This window comes from Rhincodon typus, chromosome 2 (assembly GCF_021869965.1).
Source record: "Rhincodon typus isolate 14 chromosome 2, sRhiTyp1.1, whole genome shotgun sequence".
In the NCBI taxonomy this organism is placed as follows: domain Eukaryota; kingdom Metazoa; phylum Chordata; class Chondrichthyes; order Orectolobiformes; family Rhincodontidae; genus Rhincodon; species Rhincodon typus.
Window position 1 is genome coordinate 49,127,008 of NC_063333.1, and position 26,116 is coordinate 49,153,123.

The 26,116-nt window shown below is 38.3% G+C and overlaps 1 protein-coding gene across 1 annotated transcript in view; it reads right to left on the reverse strand.

The window, feature by feature from the left end:
- LOC109930798 (A-kinase anchor protein 9-like) overlaps positions 1–26,116 on the reverse strand; it is a 117,987-nt gene that overhangs the window by 21,132 nt on the left and 70,739 nt on the right. Inside the window, exons 14-21 of the mRNA XM_048607967.1 lie at positions 20,435–20,647; positions 16,468–16,503; positions 15,389–15,621; positions 12,219–12,338; positions 9,924–10,100; positions 9,400–9,507; positions 5,765–5,917; positions 1,171–1,323 (exon numbers count right to left, since the gene is read on the reverse strand). Coding sequence (XP_048463924.1) covers positions 1,171–1,323; positions 5,765–5,917; positions 9,400–9,507; positions 9,924–10,100; positions 12,219–12,338; positions 15,389–15,621; positions 16,468–16,503; positions 20,435–20,647 — 1,193 coding nt within the window. The remainder of the gene's footprint in view (positions 1–1,170; positions 1,324–5,764; positions 5,918–9,399; positions 9,508–9,923; positions 10,101–12,218; positions 12,339–15,388; positions 15,622–16,467; positions 16,504–20,434; positions 20,648–26,116) is intronic.

The window sequence follows — 26,116 nt, forward strand, 5'->3', positions numbered from 1 at the left end:
TCTTGTAACTGAAGAAGTTGTATCTAGGTGCCGTTGTACCTAAGACGGCACTGAAAGTCTTTTTTTTATTCATTCATGGGATGAGGGTGTCGCTGGCTAGGCAGCATTTATTGCCCATCCCTAATTGTCCAGAGGGTAGTTAAGAGTCAACCACATTGCTGTGGGTCTGGAGTCACATGTAGGCCAGACCAGGTAAGGATGGCAGTTTACTTCCCTAAAGGGCATTAGCAAACCAGATGGGTTTTTCCAACAATCAATTATGGTTTCATGGTCATCATTAGATTCTTAATTCCAGATATTTATTTAATTCAAATTCCACTATCTGCTGTGGCGGGATTTGAACCTGAATCCCCAGAACGTTATTTGGGTCTCTGGATTAACAGTCCAGCGCTAATACCACAAGGCCATCACCTCCCCTGAAGCCGCTTATAGACTTTTCACTACTTATTTCCATACATGTAACAATAAAGCCAATTCAATTTAATTCTATTCATCGTTGGCCACCACGCTGGAATTTGCTCCCTTAAAGCAGTGTTTGGTCATTTGTTGATGATATTGATTTAGGTAGTATTTAGAGTCATAGAATCATATAGCAGATGAACAGGCCCTTCAGCCCATTCTGTCTACACTGTCCAAAAAACACAAAACTACACTAATGCCATTTACCTGCACTTGTTCCATAGCCTCCTATGCCCTGGTATTATAAGTGGTCTTATCCAGCTGCTTCTTAAATATTACAAGAGTATCTGCCTCCACAATACTCTCAGGCAGCGTGTTCCATATTTTTATTTTTCCTCAGATCTCCTCTAAACAACTTACGCCTCACCTTAAACTTGGGGTGTCTGGTCTTGTATTTTATTTGGTCCAATCATCACTTGTATCAGTTACCCCTCAGTACTCATTTAGACACAAGGGAAGGTACGACAAACCATCATATGCTGTCTATGCATAGCTAAAATTTGTAGGACTTAAAAGAAAGCAGAATATTTTAAAGAACTCTTCCTAATTGCTCAGCCTCAATTTAAAATGCAGGAAGTAATTGGCTCAGAGGGCGACAGGAAGAGAAATACAAAAATCGCTGGTTTGAAATCCTTACATATCTGTTTATCTTCAACATATATTGTAGAAATAGCTCATATCCAGTGATGCTATTAATTTGATTTTACTGACCTTCTTGTCAGAAGGGAGTTCAAGTTGCTGTTCCAACTTTATAATTTGTTCACTGAGTTTTTCTATTTCTTGATCTCTTTCCTTTAGGGTTTGAGTCAAATTCCCAACAAATAAGCAATGATCGTCAGATGATTGCAAGCTGTCCACCTCATCCTGCCATGTGAAGGATACAACACAGGTTTAAAACACTAGTGGTTAAGGATTTGTAAAAAAATATCTTACTGCAACACAGTTACAACACCTACAAAAGCTGCATTGTTCTCAACATCTAGATTTACTGTCAGGCAACATATGCGGAAGAAAAAGTTTCTATTCATATAGAAAAATTAAGTCAAAGAAGTAGTCCCACTCATTCCATACAAAATAACTCCTTAATACTCAAAATTAAAGATACAACATTAAAACTTGAGACATAATTGCAGTCATCAAAGCAAACTTACACAGTTACAACTGGACAGGGCAAACCTTTAGAAATTTTTTGATACATCTATGAGAGTAGCAGAGAGAGCTTCTATGTTTGCAACAGTCTGTTCTAACGGAAGGCTTATCTAGCCAATAATGAACATTCATGTGGTGCTGTGGACCACCAGTAACAGCATTTGTTTCAACCACAATCTGTAACCTCATTATACAGAATATGGCCCATCCTAACACCAACAAGACTGTGGGCATTACCTTGGTACAATTAAATGAGGACATGATGGCGTAATGGTATTATTGCTGGACTGTTAATCCAGAGACCCAGATAATGTTCTGGGACTTGGGTTCAAATCCTGCCATGGCAGATGATGGAATTTGAACTCAATTAAAAAAAAAATGGAATAAGAATCTAATAATGATCATGAAACCATTGTTAATTGTCGGATAAACCCATCTGGTTCACTAATGTCCTTTAAGGAAGGAAATTGCCATCCTTACCTGGTCTGGCCTACATGTGAATCCAGACCAACAGCAATGTAGTTGACTCTTCCCTAATGCCCAGAGGGCAGTTATGGGCAATAAACAATGGCCTAGCCAGTGATGCCCTCATCCCATGAATGGGACAGCATGCCAAGAGCAATATCAATCCTACCTAAAAAATGACATGCCAACCCATTCAAGTTACAACACAGTGGTAGCAGCATGCAATGGACAAGGCAAAGCAATCCAACAATTGAAGGATATGATCTGCACTCTGCAGTCCTGCCATGTTCAGTTGTGGATGGTGATAGACAATTAAACAACCAGCAGCAACTGGAGGCTCCACAAATTCTCTCAATCATCAAGGATGGGGAGCCTGGTACATCAGTGCAAAAGGCAAGGCTTAATGAAGTATTTACGTCAACTTCAGTCAGAAGTACCATGTGCATCATCCAACTCGGCCTCCTCCTGAGGTTTCCAGCATCACAGATGTCAGTCTTCAACAAATTGGATTCACTCCATGTTATACCAAGAAACAGTTGAAGGCAATGAATACTACAAAGGCTACGAGGTCTGACAACGTAACAACAACAGTACTAAAGAGTTGTGCTTCAGTACTAGCCAAAACCAAAGCTAACCTATTACAGTAAAGCTACAACACTGACATCTACCTGACAATATAGAAGCTTCATTGAATCATAGAATCCCTACAATGTGGAAGCAGGCCATTCAGCCTACCAAGTCCATACTGACCCATTGAACAGCATCCCACTGAAACCCATCTTCCCTACCCTATCCTGTAACCCTGCATTGCCCATGGTTAATCTACCTAGCCTGCAGATCCCTAGACATAATGGACAAGTTAGCATGGCCAAACAACCTAACCTGCTCATTTTTGGACTGGAGGAGGAAACTGGAGCACCCAGAGGAAACCCACACAGACAGGGGGTGAAACGTGCGAACTCCACACAATCACCCAAGGGTGGAATTGACTCCAGATTACTTTTGTGTCTTAAAGTGAAATCCAGAAGTCTTCTATAAATGTATAAATAAAGAAATATTAAGAGGAGAGATAGCACCAATTAATGGTCAGGCAGGTGATCCATGCATAGAGAGGCAGGGCAAGGCTGAGGAAATTATATGACTATTTTGCAACTGTTTTTAACAAGGAAAATAACATTGCCTAAGTCATAGTGAATGAGAAGGCCATTTAGATGCTAGATGGGTTAAAAACTGATAAGTATTAGAAACACTGGCTGCACTTTAAGACTGATAAATCATCAGTATCAGATGGGATGGTTTCAAGATGCTAATGGAACTAAGGGCACAAATTGTGGGGGTACTGCCCATTTTCTTCCAACTTTCCTCAGAAACTGAAGAGATGCCAGAGCACAGGTGAATTACAAATGTTACTGGCATAAAGATAAGCTCAGCAATGATGTAAGGGCATTCAGAAGCAATGATGAGACAAAATTAACTGGCATGTGATGAATGGTGGATTAAAAACAAAAGCGAGCACAAATTTGTTAAAGGCAAATAACCTGACTGAGCTTTTTCATGAGGTGACAGAAAGGGTTGATGCAGTGTAAGCACACAAAAGGCACTTGATAAAATCTTACATAATAGCTTATAAACAAATTTGAGGTCCATTGTAGAAGAGGGACAATGGTGACAATGAGGGTTTGCTGAGTGACACAAAACAGTAAACATTTTGCCTTTCAGACTGGAGGAAGCTTTGTGGCAATGCTCCCCAGGTATGAGTAGTAAGGCCATTGCTTTACTTCATAAATATTAATGACTTAGAGTGCAGTACAGAGCACAATTGCCAAATACATGGAAAACATAAAACATGAAAAGATTGTGAATTGTTAGGGGACGAGTATTGTATACAGCAAAATGTACATGAATTCAGTCAACTTCATATTAATAAATCTCCAGTAAATAAAAAGGAAAAATCTGAACAAGATGGAACCTGAAATTATAAAAAAAAATGCTTGAACTACACAGATGCCCACCTCTGCGTTTATACAGCAAAATAGGAAAGCAGTAGGCCATTCAGCCCCTCAAACTTGTTCCACCATTCAATGAGATCATGGCTGATCTGTGGCCCAATTCCATCTATCTGCATATGGCCCCTATCCCTCAATACAATGCCTTCACTACATGAACATCTTCCAAAGTACTTCAGAGGTATAAAAAAAATTACATCAAACAAGCAGAAATTGGAAAGCCAAGATAAAACTCAAGAGATGGGTTTTAAAGAGGATCTTAAAACAAGAACAAAGAAATTTAGTGTGCATCTTTCAAAGAATGGGTCTCAGGCAATAACAAGGGGAGGACAGACTGAAGAGGGATGGCTATGCACAAGAGATCAGTGAGAATGATTAATAGTTTTGGGGCCAGGGAGACTACAGAATTAGGGCTAAATGAGGCCATGAGCATGTTAAACAAAAAATTGTAGACTTACATATAAGACTTTGGCAAACAAGAATCCAACAATGATCTGAGAGGTCAGGGGTGAATCAGGTAAGATGCAGATGAGCATATTTTTGAATTTGCATAAAAGAGGAGGAGGAAGCAAAATAACAACTCGACTGTGCGAGGAATGAGTAGAAAGCAGTTAATAGAGATGCTCAAAACACAACTAAATAACTGAAAATTAATCAAGTAAGGTAGTCCACATAATTTTTTAAAAATATTCATTCATGCAATGAGTGTGTCGCTGGCTAGGCCAGCATTTACTGTCCATCCCTAATTGCCCAGTCAACCACATTGCTGTGGGTCTGGAGTCACATGTATGGCACCAATATCACAAAGAGGCTGCTTCACCCTCCAACAGTTGCCAGGGAGAGGGATAGTTACTCAGTTAATGATGGTAATCTCAGATAATGGCTTTAGTTTTTCTAACGTTTTTGGTGGAAATTTCTGCTCATGCAGCACTGTATGTCAAATAAGCAGTCTGACAATTTAGAGACAATGAGGTAGTGAAGAAAAGTGGTGATAAGTAGAGCTGGGTGTTGTCAGTGTCCAGGTGGAAGTGTGTTTTTGGATGATGTCACACCAGGGGACATGTAAATAAGAACAGAAGGGAGAACAAGGGTACATGGGAGACCAGAGGTAAATGTGAAGGAATAGCGATCTCTGATTAAATGAGTAGAACCAGATGAGTGGAGAGCTACCAGAAGGAGATGTTGTGATTAAGTGTGCAAAAACTGCAAGGAAGTCGAGGAGGAGGAGTGACAGATTTCCTGATCAATTCACGTAAGAGATCATTTATGTCTTTGGTAAAAACACTGCGGTTGTGGCAGAAACCTGATTGGAAGGGTTCAAACTTAGTGTCCCAGGAGTTTTGGGTAATAATTTGGAACGCAACGTATGTTCAAAGACTTCAGAAGAAAGAAGTAGAGATGAGATGTTAACTCTCAGAGATGAAGGGGTAAAGTAGACATATTATTATCTCCTGAAGTATAAGGATAAGTATGAACACAAAAAGAGGCTGTAATAATATTTCAGGCAGACCAAAGTCTGAAGTTGGACTTAAAAATATTCTGAAAAGTTGCTGACTGGTAACGGTGAATTTAAGACTAATTTATTTAAAGTAATGCATTGTCAAATAACTTATTACAGTTGAATGCTTTTTTAAGGGTTAGAACAGATTGGACCCTGAACTAATTAATGCAAGCAACAACCTTACCTCAAGTCGCTTGTTTTCATGTTGAATCTCTTGCAACTGGGTGGCAGCTTCTTTCTTCTGAATTTCTAACTGCATAAGCAACTGCTGAACTTCTTCATTCTTATTTAATAGCTCTTCCCTAAACTGCTCCAACTGTTCTTCCAGGTTTGCAATCTGTAATCAAACAAAATCCAATCCCAGAATTTAATCAACTAATTCAAAACTCTGGATAATGTTGTGGGGACATTAGTTCAGATTTCAACATGGCAAATAGAGAAATTTAAACTCAATAAAATTTGGAATTTAGAAAAAACAAGCTAGTCTAATGGCAATCATCTAATCAATGTTGATTGTTGTAAAAACCCAATGCCCTTTAGAAAAGGAAACCTGCCATTAAATAATGGAATCCACAGACGAATGGCTGTGGACAAGTGATTTGTGATACCCTAGTTATGTCTTATGCAGTGACTTCTTTTTAAAATGATGACTCCATGTCCGCTTTCTAAATATGGATGGTCTTGATTTTACAGTCACCTGAAATATTTTTTTAAATTAATTCACATATTCAGATGGGCCAGCATTTATTGTCTATCCATGTTTACCCTTGATAGCTGTTGGCGAACTGCCTTACTGAATCACTGCAATCCATGAAGTTAGAAAACGAATTACAGGCTTTTGATCCAGCATGAGTGAAGCAACAGTGATACAGTTCCAAGTCTGGATGGTGAAATAAGTTGGAGAGGAACTTACAGATACTCTGCTGACCTTGTTCGTCGAGGTGGAAGTGATCACATTTTTGGAAGGTAGTGTTGAACATGCCTTGGTGACTGGCTGCAGTGCACAATGCAACACTCTACTTTGGTGGTGGAAGGAGTGAATGTTGAAGTTGGTGTGAGCTACATCAATCAAGCAGGCTGCTTTGTCTTGCGTATGGAGGCATTCATTGCAGAATGCCTAGCCTTTGAACTACTTTTGTAGCCACAGTATGCAAATAGCTGTTCCAGTTCAGTTTCTGTTTGACGGCAATGCCCCAGGATGCTGGTAATGGGGAATTCAGTGATGGCATGCCACTGAATGCCAAGGCGCAGTGGTTAGATTATCTCTTCTTAGAGATGGTCATTGCCCAGTACTTTTGTGGTGTGAGCATTACTTGTTAATTATTAGCTCAAGTCTGAATGTTGTGCAGGTTTTGTTGCATATGGATATGGATTTCTTCTATATCCAAGTTGTGAGTGCTGCTGAACATTGTGGAATTGCCACCGAACATCATCGTTCTGACCTTCCTCCCACCCTAAGGTCATTGAAGAAGCAGCTGAAGATGGCTGGGTCTAGGAAACTATAATTAAGAATTCTTCTAGTGATTTCATGACTGAGATGAATGACTCCAACAACCACAGTCATTTTCCTTTGTAGGTAAGGCACTATCCAGTGGAAAACTTTCCCGGATTCCTACTGAGGTCACTTTTGTTGGTGAGTCATGATGCTACAGAGTGTGGCCCCCACCCCGCCCAAATTTGTCAGATTACATTAAGAATACATCTCAAAGTGTGGATTAAAACCCGGAAAAGGATTTTAACAGTACCCAGAACAATGAAACTACATTAGACAAAGAACCAGAGAAAAGCAAAATGGGTTGACGCATATTTGCTGCTATGGACATTATAGGGAAAACACTTATTAAGTATTCAACAAGACAGATCCTTCCGTACATCATTACTGCAATACTCTTCTGAAGGTAGATCCATATTAGATTAAGATTTTTGATTCACTGTTGATCTTTACAAGTCTAGAATTGCACTTGGTAGTAACGTGCAAAGAAAAGCACAAGGATGGCAGTGACATTTTCCCTTTTTTAAATTCTGAATTTCCATGATCTTATGCTTCCTCTTCCGTTGCAACTCTGGCAAATTTCTTTGAAACAATCTCTCTTCCTCCATAATGAGAAGGTACAGAAAAGAATAGTCATGTCCTCAATTTTGCACCTCCCTACACTAATGTAATTAATAGAACATAGAACAGTACAGCACAGTAAAGGCCCTTCTGCCCACGATGTTGTGCTGACCTATTATCCTACTAAAATCAATCTACCCTGCATACCCTACATTTTACTATCCTCCATGTGCCTATCCAAGAGTCATTTAAAAGTCTCTGAAGTATCTGACTCCACTACCACTGCCAGCAGTGCATTCCACACACCCACCAATCTCTGTGTGCAGAACCTACCTCTGACATCTCCCTTATACCTTCCTCCAATCGCCTTAAAATGATGTCCCCTTGTAATAGTCATTTCTGCCCTTGGAAAAAGTCTCTGACTATCCACTCTATTTATGCCTTTCATCATCTTGTAAACCTCTATCAAGTCACCTCTCATCCTTCTTCGCTCCAGTGAAAAAAGCCCAGGCTCCCTCAACCTTTCCTCATAAGACATGCCCTCCATTTCAGGCAGCATCTCTAAAGCTTCCACATCTTTCCTATAATGAGGTGACCAATATTCCAAGTGTGGTCCAACCAGAGTTTTATAGAGCTGCAGCATAACCTCATGGCTCTTAAACTCAATTCCCCTGCCAATGAAAGCCAACACACCATATGTCTTCTTTACAACCCTATCAACTTGGGTAGCAACTTTGAGGGATCTTAAAGGACCCCAAGATCCCTTTGTTCCTCCACACTGCCGACAATCCTGCCATTAACCCTGTATTCTGCATTCAAATTCGAACTTCGAAAATGAATCACTTGACACTTTCCTGGGTTGAATTCCATCTGCCACTTCTTTGCCCAGCTCTGCATCCTGTCAATGTCCCACTGCAACCTACAACAGCCCTCCACACTGTCCACAACTCCACCAACCTTCATGTCATTGGCAAACTTACTAACCCACCCTTCCACTTCCTCATCCAAGTTATTTATAAAGATCACAAAGAGCAGAGGTCCCAGAACAGATCCCTGCGGCACACCACTGGTCACTGAGCTCCAGGCTGAATACTTTCCATCTACTACCACCCTCTGTCTTCTATTGGACAGCCAGTTTTGTATCCAGACAGCCAAATTTCCCTGAATCCTATGCCTCCTTAATATCATGCTTTACTCAATTTCCTCATTCTACTGAAAAATTGTCTCATTTTGATAAATTTCAGAACAGAAGCCGAGTTGAGCAGAATTCAACAGCAAACACACAGACAGACACAGACACAGACACAGAAGTTGCTGGAAAAACTCAGCAGGTCTGGCAGCATCTGTGAAGAAAAGATCAGAGTTAACGTTTCGGGTCTGGTGACCCTTCCTCAGAAATCAAACCTGCATCAATGCCAACCACCAAGCCAACAGATGTGCAAGAAAAACAAAACACAGAAAAGTGTAGAAATAAAAAATCAAGCTGAAGAATGCAAAATAAGTAAATTTACTTTTGAGAGAGAAAATAGAGTTAGATAACATGCCAATGCATCAAGTTTCCTATCATGTGGCAGATTCAAGGACAATGAAAAGAAGAAATTGCTGGAAATACTTAGCAAGTCAGGGGAATATATGTGGAGACAGATACAATATTACTATCACTTAACATCACTTCCAACAAAGAGAGGTATTCTAATTATAAAAGTCTGGCTTAAAATGTCACACCAATACAATTTTCAAAGAAAGTTTTAAAAATGAGTTTATACCTCCTTCTCCTTTCGCTCTAAAGCATCACGCTCTGCTTGCAGCTGTATCTGAAGCATATTGTCTCCTTGGATTTCTAAGGCAAAGTGTGAATTTCTTTCTTCATTCTTCTTAATTGTAACAGGAGATTAGAAAATATCTGGTTATGAAAGACTAGTGACAATTGCACTGTATAATAACACGGCAACAGCTATCATTTTCAGCCCAAAACCTAGAGTGCATCTATGTCACCTACCAATAGTATTTCCTTGGTGTATTTCATATAAGTCTCCAAATTTTTAAACAGGTCAAGAACCTCCCAATTTTTATTCTGGAAATCATAAATTCATTCACAGGCTCAATATATTTTTAATTTTAAAAAGTCTCTTTGATTTTACTTCCACAATTTGCAAACTTGACCACTTGAAACTACAATTCTGTTTACAGCAAAGTGTCTTTCTTGGATCCAATTTGTCCAAACCTTTCATAAAGTTAAATACTATGTCCATATATACTTTACATCTAGCTCAGCAGCCAAAATGATTACCTTTTCCAAAGGATAAGTGGTACTGATCAATGCATATTCCAGTTCTCTAACTCGGTTTTCCATTTTTTCAATTTCTTCATTTCGTTCTTGTACATCTCTCTGAAGTTGTTCTTTGGCAAGCAGAAGTTCACTACACCGGTCAGTCTTATCTTTCAATTGATCTGCAAGACTTTCCATCTACGAGAAACATGAAGCCAAATTGTTAGCTCATTATCTTTGGTAAAGGTAAAACAATGATAAGGGAAAAAATTCAGTCATGTATTTCAGAAGGCTCTAATTTAAATCAGTGGTGAATTGCTTCTAAAAATTTACAAAGGTTCCTTGGAAAAAAACAAAATAAGTAGAAAGATCACAATGTTTAAAAAGTGACCCAATAATTAAGTTTTTGATCCAGAATTTTCTGCAACTATATGATTTACGTTGTGAATTAAATAATTTCCTGCTATTCTTACAATTGTAAACTTGTTCTAAACCTTCCCGGACAAAATACTCTAATATTACAGATCAAAAATAAAGGTGCACACAAAGTGGCACAGCCAACAGCTTATAATATCACCATCAATTAAACAGATAAATGTTGCATGATCTGAGCCAGAGTGTTCTGAATTCCAAAGCCTTTCACTATGCTGAATTTGATCACTTGCCGCAAACAGTTGAGTTATAGACTCATGCAGTTACTGATCTGCAGTTATAAGATGACATTAGCAACTTCCAAGTGTGAAATCAAACAAACGGGAAGGCAGGATGGTGCGATTTGGAAATAGTGGAAAGGTAGATCATTCTGCTTCCTTTTTGGGCACAATCACATAGAATCAAAGAATCCCTACAGTGTGTAAACAAGCCCAACAAGTCTACACTGATCCTCACAGCATCCCACCCTGACCTATCTCCCTAATCTACACATCTCTGAACACAATTTAGCATGGCCAACCTATCTAACCTACACATCTTTGGGCTGTGGGAGGAAACTGGAGCACCCGGAGGAAACCTACGCAGATACGAGGGAAATGTGCAAACTCCACACAGACACAGTCACCCAAGGGTGGAATTGAACCTGGGTTCCTGGTACTGTGAGGCAGCAAGAGCTAATCACTGAGCCACCATGCTGCCCTTGAGCAAAAAATCCAATTTTGAGACAGAGCTAACTGAAATTGCAGGAGCGTTTGAAAGTGGGAGCCACACAGACACAGAAAGCCAGAAACAGAGAGTGCTACTGTTTATCATTAATACTTTAAAAACACTCGTTACTACTGCAATTCACAAGAATTGTCAAAACAGATATTCAGACTTTGATCATCATTGTTATATTTTATGTTTACATTAGGATATGAACTTGGTGCAATATTCAATATTAAATTAGAAATATGATTTGCATGTTTTTATTTATTATACAGAATTTAAATTTGGTGGTGAGGCACATTCTTGACAAATGTATGGTTTACTAGGCCATTTCAGCTGTTAAGAGTCAACCACACTAGTGGCTACATTATTTGAAACTTTAAAGATGTAAACCAAATTGATGTAAAAAATAATCAATGGTGCTCAGTTTTCTTAGTTTTGGCATGAACGTGGATGTTATTTTGTGAGGGGTGGGGAATAAGAGAACATTAATCACATTAGGAGTAATATATTGGAGATTTCTTGATAAATGTGATGTAGATCGAACGTGTATTTTTAATTTTATTTTATTCATTTGTGGGATGTGGACATTGCTGGTTGGCTAGCATTTATTGCCCATCCCTAGTTGCCCTTGAGAAAGTGGTGGTGAGCTGCCTTCTTGAACTGCTGCAATCCACAATGCCATTAGGGAGAGAATTCCAGGATTTTGACTCAGAGTCAGTGGAGAAAAGGTGATATATTTCCAAGTCAAGATGATGAGTGGCTTGGAGGGGAAATTGCAGGTGGTAGTGTTCCCAAATATCTGTTGCCCTTGTCCTTCTAGACAGAAATGGTTGTGGGTTTGGAAGGTGCTGTCTGAGGATATTTGGTAAATTTCTGCAGTGCATCTTGTAGGCAGTACATACTGTTGTTACTGAGTGTTGTTGGTGGAGGGAGTGGACACTTGTGGATGTAGTGTCAATCAAGCAGGCTGCTTTGCCCTGGATGGTGTCAAGCTTCTTGCCTGTTGATGCAGTTGCACCAATCTAGGCAAGTGGGGAGTGCTCCATCACACAACTAACTTGTGCCTTGTTGATGGTGGACAGGCTTTGGGGAGTCAGGAAGCATGTTACTTGCCGCAGTATTCCTAGTCTCTGATCTGCTCTTGTAGCCACTTGGTTTTACCTAGCAAAATACCTCTCTATTTCTTTGATCAGTGATAGGCTGGACCCTCTGTGGAGTTTTCAGTTGTTGCTCTAATTTAAGTATCTCTTGCTGAAACACGTCTCTCTCCTGCTCACGGTCTACTGCCTGTTCCTGTATGGAAAAACAACAATGCACTCATAACAATTTTCAGCATTTCTGTACGCATTTAATCAAATAATCCACTCAAATAAACATTTCTGTTGCATTATATCACCCAAATTGACATACAACTTTCACTACATAACAGATCATTGTGCGCTACTCATTTAAGATTTCATTGATTATACAATCAAAAAATATATTTATTTCTGTACTAAATAGATCAGTGGCATTAAGGAGTCTTAATGTATTTGCATGTATTAATATGCATGTGAATGAAGTGAAAAGGGAATAGTCAGAGCACTGCTGAAATGGATGAAAACAGAATATAGGAAATTAACATGCGTATTGACTTGATAGTTAATGTACTGTCAACTTAGTATAATTTTTGCATTTGTTACTTCACAAAAAATATTATCAGGAATAGTCAAAAGACAAGATTTTGCAGTAATGCACTTCTAAAGTCATACTACCAAACTTTAAGTGCACAGCAAACATCGCTGTAAGTTGCAACTTTCTCCACGCTGAACCAAGGTTACAAATAGTAAATTTGTGATGGACAAGGAGTCAAAACATTCACTATGCTGCAAACAAAGTATTGTCAATAAACCGGGGCTAATTTCCCTCCATCAATCTGCTTTATGGAAAGCAATAAAAACTGAAAGAACTGCAGATGCCGTAAATCAGGAACAAAAACAGAAGTTGCTGGAAATGCTCAGCAGGTCTGGCAGCATCTGTGAACAAAAAATCAGAGTTAACGTTTCGGGTCCGGTGACCCTTCTTCAGAACTGAGGAAGGGTCACCGGACCCGAAACATTAACTCTGATTTTTTGTTCACAGATGCTGCCAGTGAAGATGAACCATTTTCAACTGGATTTGTCTCATTCTTTGAGGTTACTATACCAGGTACAAATGAATATTTCAAAGCTGAATGAGAGAATTAATTAAGATAATCTTTGTGGAAGCTTCATAAGTCAACTAATATTTCCCAATGAACAATGCACAAGATCTTACACTTTTGATAAAGAGGCAGAATAATATTGAATAGATTGAGCATATCCAATAGCACAAAGAGGTCAACAAATTCAGGAGATAGATATACCTTGGAAGCAGGACTGAGGGACTTTTCTGTTTATAAAATGAGTTGTAAGAATGATGAACCACATAATTAATTGGATACAACATTGGTTTGATGGTAGGAGACAGAGGGTGGTGGTGGAGGTCTGTGACCAGTTGAATGTCACAAGGATCGGTGCTGGGTCCACAGCTTTTTGTTATTTATGTAAATGATTTGAAGGTGAGTATGGCAGTTTTGGTTTAGTAAGTTTGCACATAACACCAAAATTGGTGGTGTAGTGGACAGTGAAGAAGGTTATCTCAGTGTACAACAGGACCTTGATCAGATGAGCCAATAGGCTGAGTGGCGGCAAATGGTGTTTAATTTAGACAAGTGTGAGGTGTTACATTTTGGTAAGACCAATCAAGGCAGGACCTATAAAGTTAATGGTCAGGCCCTGGGGAGTTTTGCCAAACAAGAGACCTAGGGGTGCAGGTGCATTGTTGCTTGAAAATGGAGTCACAAGTAGACAAGTTGGTGAAGAAGGCATTTGACATGCTTGCCTTCATTGGTCAGTGCATTAAGTATAGGAGTTGGGATGTCACGTTGCTATACAGAACATTAATGAGACCACTTTTAGAATACTGTATTCAGTTCTGGTCTCCCTGCTATAGGAAAGCTGTTGTTAAACTTGAACGAGTTCAGAAAACAGTTACAAGGATATTGCCAAGGTTGAAGGGTTTGAGTTATGGGGAGAAGCCGAATTATCTGGGACAGTGTCCCCTGGACCATTAGAGGCTGAGGGGTGACTTTATATAGGTTTATAAAATCATGAGGTGCATAGATAGAGTGAATTGCCAGGGTTTTTTCCTCAATGTAAGGGAGTCCAAAACTAGCTGGCATAGGTTTAAGGTGGGAAAGGAAAGATTTAAAAGGAACCTAAGGGGCAACATTTTCACACAGACAGTTGTGTGTGTATGGAATGAGCTGCCAGAGGTGGTGATGGAGGTACAATTACAACATTTAAAAGGGTACATGAATAGGAAGGATTTAGAGGGATACGGGCCAAATGCTGACACGTGGGATTAGATTAATTTAAGATACATGAACGGCATGGACAAGTTGGACTGATGGGTCTGTTTCCGTGCTGTACGTTTCTATGGCTCTATGTACAGATCTTGCATTCTACTAATTAATTTTTGAACAGCTTCCATAATCTGATTCACAGTTCTGCTCACTCTACTGTGGTCAATTGCTGCTGCTTCACTCCAAAGTCTACCTTACCAAAACTTAAATTTTAAGGCCATGACACACATTCTTTCCTCCCAAAAATATTGAATTCAATCATGTTACGGTCTCTGTCAACTGTTCCTTTATAGTTGGCTAATTCAGGCTCATTACTCTTGACTAAATTCAAAATTGCAAGTTTTCTTGTGAATTTTAAGAATTTATTCTTGCCAAAAGCCATCAGTATTGTAAAGAAATTTGCTTTCTTTGAGACTCAAAATGTTTTGAAGCTGTGGTGATATAGAAGCCAAAGCCAATGAAACATGTATGTACTGACCAAATAGATGACACATTCTGGCTCAAATCTAATGAATTACTAATTGTGTTTACCTGATACAATCGCACCTCAAACCAAAAAAATCATTTGAGGCGTGTACAATTCCAGAGGAGTTAGCATATCTCTGAGCACAATGCTGAAGTGGATATTTTAATGCTTAATTGCAGATAGCAAGTGTCGGCAGTTTATTCACCTGCTGAGAGGATTCACAACTGACACCAGTATAGTCCTTAGTGATATTCATACTTTCAGCAGAGTGGCTTGGACAGTGAGCAGGAGTGAAAACTTTAGCTGATTTTTTTTCTTTAAAACAAAAAAGCCCAGAAGTTTTCAGATGCATATTTGCTGAAAGAGCATCATCTCACCAAGGAAATTTATCTCACATGAAGCCCATTGTAAACATTACAACATTCTAATAATAAAAAGCAAGAACATACATACATCCAAGAATTTTCTGTTTTTCTCCAGTTGTTTTTCCAGGGCTACAATTTGCTGCTGGTGATCCAGAATCTCAGCATTCTTTTCCTGTTCCATCTCTATCATTGTGTTCATCTGCTCCTCTAATTCACTTTCTAGCATTTTCACCTGTTTGGTCAAGTCATTTTGTTCTTTCTCTGCCTGACGCTGCACTTCGTGTTTTTCCTTCATAAGTTTTTCCGTCTCCTCCAACAGATCTGCACATAAAGTAAAAACCTATTATTGTGTTTGCAAGGATAAACCAGTTTCAAGACTCCTGTTGTGCAAGGCGTCTTCAAAAGACTTATCAAAGCTTCCCCATCACCTACCTCTGTATCAAAAATGAAGAACCACAACCATGAGAAGCAATCATGATAAGTAATCATGTTAGAAGAAAGCAGAAAATTTGTAAAGACAGAATCCATGTTAGTAATGCTCAAATTATGTACCACAGCTAGTATGAATCCAAAGGCAACCATCATCTTTTTAAAAAAAAAGTCTTTTTAGGGGTTCAAAAATTTCTTCAATACATTTTGCTCTTATAATTTTATGATCCCTAAGAACAAACAGTAGCACTGAGCCATTATTTCACCCCACCTGCATAATAGAAATGGCTCAGATAGTATGATTTATAATTTGGCTGAATTCTAATATTGACAAAAATCCTTTTATATTAAAGGATACTGAAGCGTGTTTATCCAACACAAAATTAATGAGGAGAGCATGATATAGTTCCATTTTTACACAGTAACATTTAATCTCAGAAACTGTATTAAAGGGTATGGTTTACTAAAAGTCTCATCTGATTTTATTTTTAAAAAGATGATTTTTTTTCTGTTGCATCAATTAGTTAACAGGGATCATGCTTATTTTAACCTGTTATGGTCATGTGTCAGCAAATCTAAAATTATAATAATTATGTATAAATTGATTTGAAAGTTTGATTAATAATTAGAGAGCCAAAGAAGCAAACATTCAGCCCAAAACAATTGAAATCAGTACAGCTCAACTTTCCAAATGTACAGTATCTGATTGCAGTTTGGCCATGCAATATACAAACACACCTGCTTCTGGTGCTGCATCTGCAGCTTCAACTAGGCCTAGGAGAACAAAAAAGCACAGTAATTCAGATGCCATCTATAAAGCTTTCAACTTAGAATATGGTGAGTTTACAGAAGAAAGTACAGCAAGGAATTTTATAAAATGATTAGTAATTCACAGTTATATCTTACATGCAATGTAAAAACATGGATATTAAAAGCCAAACTTGACATACATTTTTTTAAAAAGTAAATTTTGTCAAATATGTACTTTCTTTAATAGCAAATATCTTCACTATAAAAAATACCTTCTGACAAGTAGATACAAAAATCCAATCCCACATAACTAAAGCACGATTCAATATATTTATACAATATATATAGTCATCCAAAATATTGTCCCCAAAACACGCATTAATTTATATTAGTTCTCAAAATTAATTTCTGAATCTTTACTCCTGATTGTGGTAAGTTTTGATGTGTTTCAAAAACTGACAATTAAGGTGCCAATAACTGTGGCATGCACAGCAGTGTGAATCTGGAAATTAAAGTGGGTCAAACAGTGGTACACCTAAGAGTTCACTACTTCTAATGACAAGCATGGAATCAGTTTGAATTGTGATAACTACCCACTAACTACAAATTGCTTACAAATGAAATGGGGCCTTCCTTTCAAGTGGCAAATATTTAATAAGGAAGCACACAGAGAAAGGATGCTTAAATGTTAAAACAAATAGATTTTGAAAACATTTTTAAAAATCAGATTAATCTTCCTTAGGATTTGTCGTTGCTTTGTGATGAAACAAGATTTATTTAGCTATTTCCTTACTTCAAAGTAAATCACCACTTAAACAAATCAGATCAATCTTGTTAAAAGGTTAACATGAAACCTTACAAAAGCTACAGATTTTACGTTAAAGGAAGCAAATAACTTTTAGCATGGTTTTGCAAACGTTTTAAATTTTCATTATTATTTTTAAACCTAATTATCCGACTTTCTCAAAATATGTACAAGTATTCTGAGCAAAATGACTTTACTTTTAAAAATATTCAAAATTTTAAGTTTTTAAAATGAATTATGCCAAATAAATTTGCTTTTCCAAGGCCATTTATTGGAATAGCCTGCTTTATACAATTCTTATAATGCAGTAACTTTCTCATCACACAAATGCCAGGCAACAACCATCTCCAATGAAGTACAATCTAACAATCTAACAATGCTGTAAACTATCACAGAATCCCCCACTATCAACATCCCAGGGGTTATCATTGACTAGAAACTCAATTGGACTTGCCATGGGCCAAAGGGCCTGTACTGTGCTGTACTGTTCTATATAAACGCAGTGGCTACAAGATCAGATCAGAGGCTAGGAATATTGTGGTGAGTAACTCACCTCTTGACTCCCCCAAGTCTGTCCACCAACCTCAAGGCACAAGTCAGAAGTGTGATGAAATACTCCCCATTTGCCTGGATGGATGCAGGTTCCAATAACACACAAGAAGCTTGACATCATCCAGTGCAAAGCAGCCCGCTTTGATTGGCACTACATCCACAAGAATTCACTCCCTCCACCACTGACGCTCAGAAGCAGCAGTGTGTACTATTTACAAAGTGCACTGCAGAAATTCACCAAAGATGCTTAGATAGCAGCTTCCAAACCCACGACCATTTCCACCTAGAAGGACAAAGGCAACATCTACATGGGAACACCACTACCTGCAAGTTGCCCTCCAAGCCACTCACCATCCTGATTTGGAAATATACCACTGTTCCTTCATTGTTGATGAGTCAAAATCCTGGAATTCCCTCCCTCAGGGAATCATGGGTCAAACGACCATATGTGGACTGCAGCGGTTCAAGAAGGCAGCTCACCACCACTTTCTCAAGGGCAAATAGGGACAGAATTTAAATGTCGGCCAGCATCCCATAAATGAATTTTTAAAAAGTGACTGTGAGCCATCTTCACAACAACTTTCAATTTTTGCCCCTGCTACTAAGCACCAGACAAACAACTCCATCCCTGTCAAGGCAAATGAAATTCTTGCCATGAGGATCATGTTTAAGTAAATTGATTTGATGTCACACTATGCTGCTGACTACAAAATTCAACTCAAAGTGTTCCATGACTTCCATGAAAACCACAAAAGAAATTTATTAATATATTCAATGTTAAATAAATATATACAAATAGATCTGAATATACACCTTTTATGTATGGCTCATTTTATTTCACAAGATAATATGATAACTACAAATAAGGAAGTCTATAGGGTTGTCTCACGCATTAAGAGGATGCCATCCAAGCATTCACATTAAAGGTTCTCAATAACTGTAAGTGGCATCACTCATTTTGCTATTCTTTTACAAGGTTGAAGCTTCATGTTTCTCCTATCTGTCCTCAGCATTCAATTCACAATTTAGAAAGCAGTTTGTTGGCGGGTGGGAGGTGCTCGATGGGTTACTTCTTGGGATGAAGGGTTTGATGTAAGAGGAAAGGTTGAGCAGGTTGGGCTGATATGCATTGACGTTTAGAAGAATGAGAGATGATCTTATTGCAAAATAAGATTTTGAGGTGGTTACAAAGGGCAGATAGAAAGGATATTATCTCTCACGGGAAGATCTAGAACTAGGGGCACAGTTTCAAAATAATCAGTCTCTCAGATAAACTGAGATAAAGAGGAGTTGTTGGTCTTTGAAACTCTATTTACCAGCCAACAGTAGAGGCTGCGTCATTGGTGGTTTCTCATTTCTACTCCATTAATTACAAATTTAACTTTTTTTTGATCCAGTGAGATTTAACAAAAGGACATGCCAGTTAGTACTCCTCTCTACTCCAACATCACTGTCCTAACAGTTTTCATTGTTTCAAATTATACATAAATGTAAAATGGCATAATAAATACCTTGGCATGATAAATACGCTGTATAGAAAAGATTGATATTCACAATTTTTTGAAAGGAATTTCATTAGTGTTTTCTTAGATCAATACTGTTTTCTAGGATCATTGCCCTGAGCAATGAAAATAGAATGCCAACATATCAAGTAAGGTAGTCAAGGAGAAAATATTTTCACCAAAGTATTCCTTATCTAATAAAAAAGGCTTAATTTTGTGTTATATTCATTAAAGCATACAAATACAATCTGCATGAATCCTTGGAAATAATATACTTTATACTAATTTGGGAATAGTAAGCTCTACAAACATGTCGAGAGAAACTCATTCCAATAAATAGCTAGTCATGTGAAGACTTCAGTTTGGATTCTCAGTCTTTTGGAAGTTTAGAAAAACAAAAGCCGTGTTGGGAACCAGTGGAGACTTAGGCCACCACACGAACAAGCATTCTGCTGAACCATCTGTCCTGAAATGCATTCAATGTCTGGAAGAGAGAAGACTAATTTTTCCATCTAAGACAGGACTCAAGCAGTCAAAAACATTGTAACTCCAGATTCTCAAGACTTATCCTAAATGTCAATGAGTTTCTTATATCATAGAACAGATCTTCAAGCTGATATAATCAAGGTGAACCTAATGTTGGACATATTATGTTTCAAGGAGAAGCACAGAAGCAGGCAAAGACAAATGGTTTCTTGACTACTAAAATATATCCTGAAGACTTTTGCTTCTACAGAAAAAATGGAGGGGGATGTACTTTCTGTCCAACGCAGAAACGGACTTTTACTGTGTTGTAGATCTCTAAATAAATCACATGTAACAAGTTCATAGCTTATGAGAATTCACAGACCTCTTTGTTCACCTGGGAGAAGGAAAAGGGCTAGCGTCCACAATGAACAACTTTAAAATTACACAAAAGAGGCAATTAATGAACAAATATCCTGATACTCAAAATGCAGGAATAGACATAGCTTGGACAATTTCCTCCCAAGAGCAACCTGAGCTTAATTCTGCAGTTTACTAAAAAACATAAATGAAACAATGAAATGACTGCTTCCTATTTCTCAAAGGGTCACTTAAATTAGACAATACGTACGGAGCTCCACAGTTCCTGCATTTTCTTTCATTGCAACCTGTTGTCTTGTGATTAATTCCTTCTCTTGATGAACTTGTTGTCGCTCCTCTTCTAGCTCATGGAGACGACTACTTGTATGTTGGAGTTCCTGTGCAATCTGATTCTGGATCTCGGTTTTCTCCCGAATTAGCTTTTCTAGGCTAGCTTTCTCCTCTGTGTAACCATCAATGATGCCTGAATAAGAGATTTTTATAGAACAGAATGAAACACTCTGACATATAAGGGATAACAAAGTGACAAAACACAGCTCAGGGAGTAAATGACAATACTTTCGGACACCTGAAGCAAGTCAACAAAAATACCCACCAATCTGTAGACTGAATTATGCCATAGATTAGATACTTACACCTCACTGCAGTATTTCTAGCCTCTGACCTGCTCTTGTAGTCACTGTGTTTATATGTGGTGAGTCCAGTCAAGTTTCTAGTCAATGGTAACCCGCAGGATGTTGATAGTGGGCAATTCAGCGATGATAACACCATTGAATGTCAAGAAGCAGCGGATAGATTGTCTCTTATTGGTGATGGTCATTATCCTTGCATTTGTGTGGCACGAATGTTATTTGTCTGTATCCTTTTGAAGTTCTACACTATCCTCATTATAGTTTACAATATTGTTAAGTTTTATATCATGCACAACTATGAAGTTGTATCCTGAATAGCCAGGTCCAGGTCACTAATGTAGATCAAGAAAGTTACAAGTCCTAAGATTGATTCCTGGGAGACACCATTACAAACATTTTCCTAGCCCTATCAACATTCATTAATCTTTACACTCTACATTCTGTCACTCAGACAATTTTGTATCCGTGCTTTAGCTATCTGTTTTTTTTCCAAAAGCTGTAAACTGTTCATGTCTGTTCTGCGATACTGTACTAAATACCTTTTGGAAGTCCACGTACAACACATCAGAGCGGCACAGGGCACAGTGGTTAGCACTGCTGTCTCACAGTGCCAGCGACCTGGGTTCAATTCCAGTCTTGGGTGACTATGTTGAGTTTGCACATTCTCCCTATGTCTGCATAGGTTTGCTCCAGGTGCTCTGGTTTGTCCCACTGTCCAAAGATGTGCAGATTAGGTGGATTAATCATGGTAAAACCCCTATGCAGAGTTACGAGGATGGGATTCTCTTCAGAGGGTCAGTGCAGACTCAATGGGCCTAATGGCCTCTTTCTGCACTGTAGGGATTCTATCAACAGCATTGCCATTTTGTTACCTCTGCAAAAGACTCCAGAAAGTTAGTTATATACAATTTGCCTGTAACAAAATTTGTGGTCGGTCTCCATAATTAACCCACATTTGTCCAAATGACCATTAATTTTGTCTTGAACTATTTTTCCCAGAAGTTTCCCAATCACCAAAGTTAAATTAACTAGTCTCTGGCTGCATGTTTATCCTTTATCCTTAGACAGGTTTGAACGTGGGTGCAATTCTCTAGTTTTCTGGTATCACTGCCAAGAAGTAGAAGACAAAATAAATCATTGCCAGGGCCTTTGCAATTTCCATTCTCACTTTCCTCAATATCCTTGCATCTCATCCGGTTCTGGTGCCTTGTCATCTATTTATGTACAATTCAAAACTTTCTTGTCAATTTTAAACCAAGACATGGAGATGTAGTGTTGGACTTGGGTGGACAAAGTCAGAAGTCACACAGCACTCCAACAAGTTTGCTTGAAATCACAAGCTTTCATAACACTGTTCCTTCATCACGTGTCATCTGTCATAAGCATACAATTTCTTTTTCTAATAATAATTTCTACATCTTTGTCATCCAGGGATCTCTGGATTTGTTTCCATAACCTTTCCCTACTGAGTGAATATACCACAACTGATCCTAAACCATCTCTTCTTTGTTCAGCTACCATATATCATGACAACCTTCAATTCCAATTTACTCAACCCAGATCCACTTCTACCCCAGTGAAGCTAGCTTTTCCCTAATTAATTATTCTTATTCTTTATTGCAAGAATAATTAATTGAGGAATTATTGTTCATTCTCCTTTCTCGCAGTCACCCTAAATCTTATGACACCGTGATCACAATCCCCTAAATGCTCTCCATTAATGCTTAATCAGTTTGGTCCATCTCATTTCCTATGGAAGATGACACGTAGTGCTTCCTTTGTCGCTGTACTGGAAATGCACAACTGTATAAAATTCTCCTGCCCTTTATACAGCTACTACCCTGGTGCATGTTTGATTAATTAAAGTCTCCCATACATTTACTCTAATTTTGCACTTCTCCGCAATTTCCCTGCAAATGTCTTCCCTATAATCCTTCCCATTAGTTGGCATTGTATACATTACACCAATCAATCTGATTGCACTTTTCTTGTTCCTTATTTTAAGACCTGTTGGTCCTGTCTTTGATCCCTCCAGGACATCGTCTTCCTCTGGCACTGCAACGTTTTCCTTAATCAATACTATTATCCCACGCCCTTTTCATCTTTCCTGAACATGGGAATATTGATACAACAGCTTTTCATATAACTGGCAGCATAACATGAGATTTTGGAAATGTCAATTTCAGACAGTCCAGAAACTCAAACAAAAAATTAATTAAAATATGAACAATCACAATCACTTGTGAAATTCACACATTCTGTTAGAATGAATGGTTAACAAATAAGTCTATACTATACCAGCCAATTCATCATCCTGTTTCACCATGAACAACTGAGGAATCAAAGTAAAAGAGCATTAAATGAATATAAAATGAATTTCAGTGAATGTTCAATGTATTGTGATGGATCTTCATTTGAAACATGAAGACCTGGGCTGTCTAAAACCTTGTGGTGTGAAATGCCGCAATACTGATTGGATACCAGTCAAACACACCACCTTATCTGAAAAAGGACTCGGGGCTGATATTAGGTCATCAGTGTATAGCAGCCATGTTTGTACATGCTTGTAGGAGTTACAGCAGAATCTATTCTGATCAGAAAAATGCCATGAGTGATTTTATGTAAAAAATCATCTGAATAGCCATCAAAACGTGATACAAGAGAACTTTGCAGCCAAGGTAAAATAGCCATATCCTGAAAGTGGAAGAAGGGATCTACACTGCACCTTCACCCCATCCCAATCTTTGGAGCAAGTGTGTGATAATAAATAATCTTTTGGTTTTAAATTTACAGAAGCTTGGTGCTTGAAGTCATTTAAATTGAGATAAAGCACTCCAGCGTAAGAAAACGTACTGAAAGCCATATGAAAATGCCCAACTCTGCAGGTCAAACCTTCCTTTTACCTTTGATTACAAGAAGAAACTGATATACAGTTCAAAGTTATAAAGACAACTTCTTCCCAATGTAACAGTTCTTAATTTTCATGCAACTACAGGAATTACTTAAGTACTGCAAAATGAATGCAACCGAATCAAACACTAGCTCTAGCCTTTTAATAAGCAAAAATGTGGGTGAAGCTGTATATCATTCCAAATTTTTGCATGGCCAGAATTGTATAAATATCTCAATGTTCCAGTAGTCTTTAATCTAGGTTGGTAGCCAGAAGCAACTCAATTGAATACTGCAGCAAATCAGTTCTAAAATATATCCAAGTCATAAAAGAGCACTTTTATCTCAACAAACAACATGAATGCTTACATGATCAATTTGGATTGTCATATAGTTAATCTTTTGTTTGGTAATATCCCATTAGGCTGCCCTATTAACATCTGATACACCCTTTTCGGAATGTCAAAACTTTTACAGGAAGTAATAATACCTTCATGTATACAAAACTTTCATGGTGCAGTAACCCAATATCAAAACCACCATGGTGACCTTACACCAAATGACTGCATTATAAAGACCTTACAACACCAAAATATTCAGTTACTTCATCTGATGTATAATGTATATGTTCAATTCAGAAAGTAAACTTACTTTACTGTTATTACTCATGCATCACTGAATTTCTAATCAGATAGGTTTCATCCCTCAAACGACTGCGTGAACAGTCGTCAATAGGAAGATGAAAATGTTTATAACTTATGGACAATATACCTGAATTTTGAATTTTTTTGGGTAAATTAGAATATCGTAACAATAATAATAGGTCCAACTCTATAATTTTTTGTACACTAGCACTGGAATTTATATGTGGAGTTGCTCAATTATATGTTCAGCAGATTGTTTTTTCAGACTGATACCAGCACCTGTCCAGCAGATTACAGGCCATACTCATCAAGCAAACACTTGTAAAATCCAAAACAAAACTTCTCCTTTCAGATGGAATTCTGCAATTGGGAAGCACTTCATGAACAATCCCAAGTGTACTAAAAACTACATGAACAATCAGTAAAGGCTCAAAACGGGACCCATTTACAGATCCTAGAATTGCCATAAGCAGCGATGTATTCTCTGCAAAAATGCGGCCTACAACATTTCTGAATTAACCAAAGCATGGGGAGTCGATTTCTTGCTATTTCAAAATGACAATGAAAACAAAAATAAAAGCCTACTTGCCTCTCAACCAGGTGAGAGAGAAAGGATAAAAGGTGTGGACTGAGAAGCAGACCTCCGTACTTTAAAATGATACGCAAATGAAGAAAGAATGATGTCAGAAAGACATCTTTGTGCTCCGAGTGGTTAGGGAATGGAATGCACTGCCTGGAAATGTGGTGGAGGCAGGTTCAATTGAGGCATGCAAAAGGGCATTGGATGTCTGCTTGGATAAAACTAATGTACAAGGATATAGGGAAAAGGCAGGAGATTGGCACTAGGTAACAGAATTGGTGCAGGTACAATGAGCTGCATTGGCTTCCTTCTGCAATTGAGTGATGTCATAAACCATAGCATAATGGAAGAAGTTGATTGCTGCGTAGGATTGATGTTTTAACATTTTAAAATAAAAGGCTTCTGTTTGTGTTTAAGTCTCCAGTGGTTTTTTTCTTTAGAGTCAGAAGCATACAGCATGGGAAAAAAGAGCAGTAAATACCACGGGTGATATGGTTGTGGGGAACAAAGCCGCTCTTTTCAACATGATAACATTTATGGATATAGGAAAAACAATGAATAAAGCTAAAGGGATCACTTGGCAACGTCCTAGGCATTGGGAATAACAATAGCAACTCATGCAATTGGACCTATAAAGTCCTTCTCACTTGGATTTTGAAACTTGTACCAAAATTGCGATAGTTGTCACACAGACTAATCAAGTAACAACCTGACATTGTAAGGTATCATGTTGTATGATGCGATTACGCCTATTTACCACATAAAATGACTACCATTGCACCGTCCATCCCACTGACAGGATGGACACACCAGGTATGGAAGCACAGTAGTGCACAGCTGAGAGATTTGCTCTGGGTGGTCTCAACATTGACTCCAAAGCCCATGACAACAGGTCATACATGGATAGGAAACTCCTGCTGATTACCACTTTCTGGCCCTTTTCAGTGATTAATTGGCATTTTGCTCTGTTGACTGCCAATTAAAAGCAGCATGGATGGTGACAAGGACGCACAATGTACAATGTTGATTTCCTTGTCCATTGCTAAGAGTGGGTCAATGTCACCACTATGGACCAGGCAGGCCAAGTGCTATAGAATGTAGCTGCAAGACTGGTTGTATGGGAGGTTGCAAGGGAGCCAATAAAATGAAAGAAAACTACTTAAAGTCATAGAAATATACAGCAATGA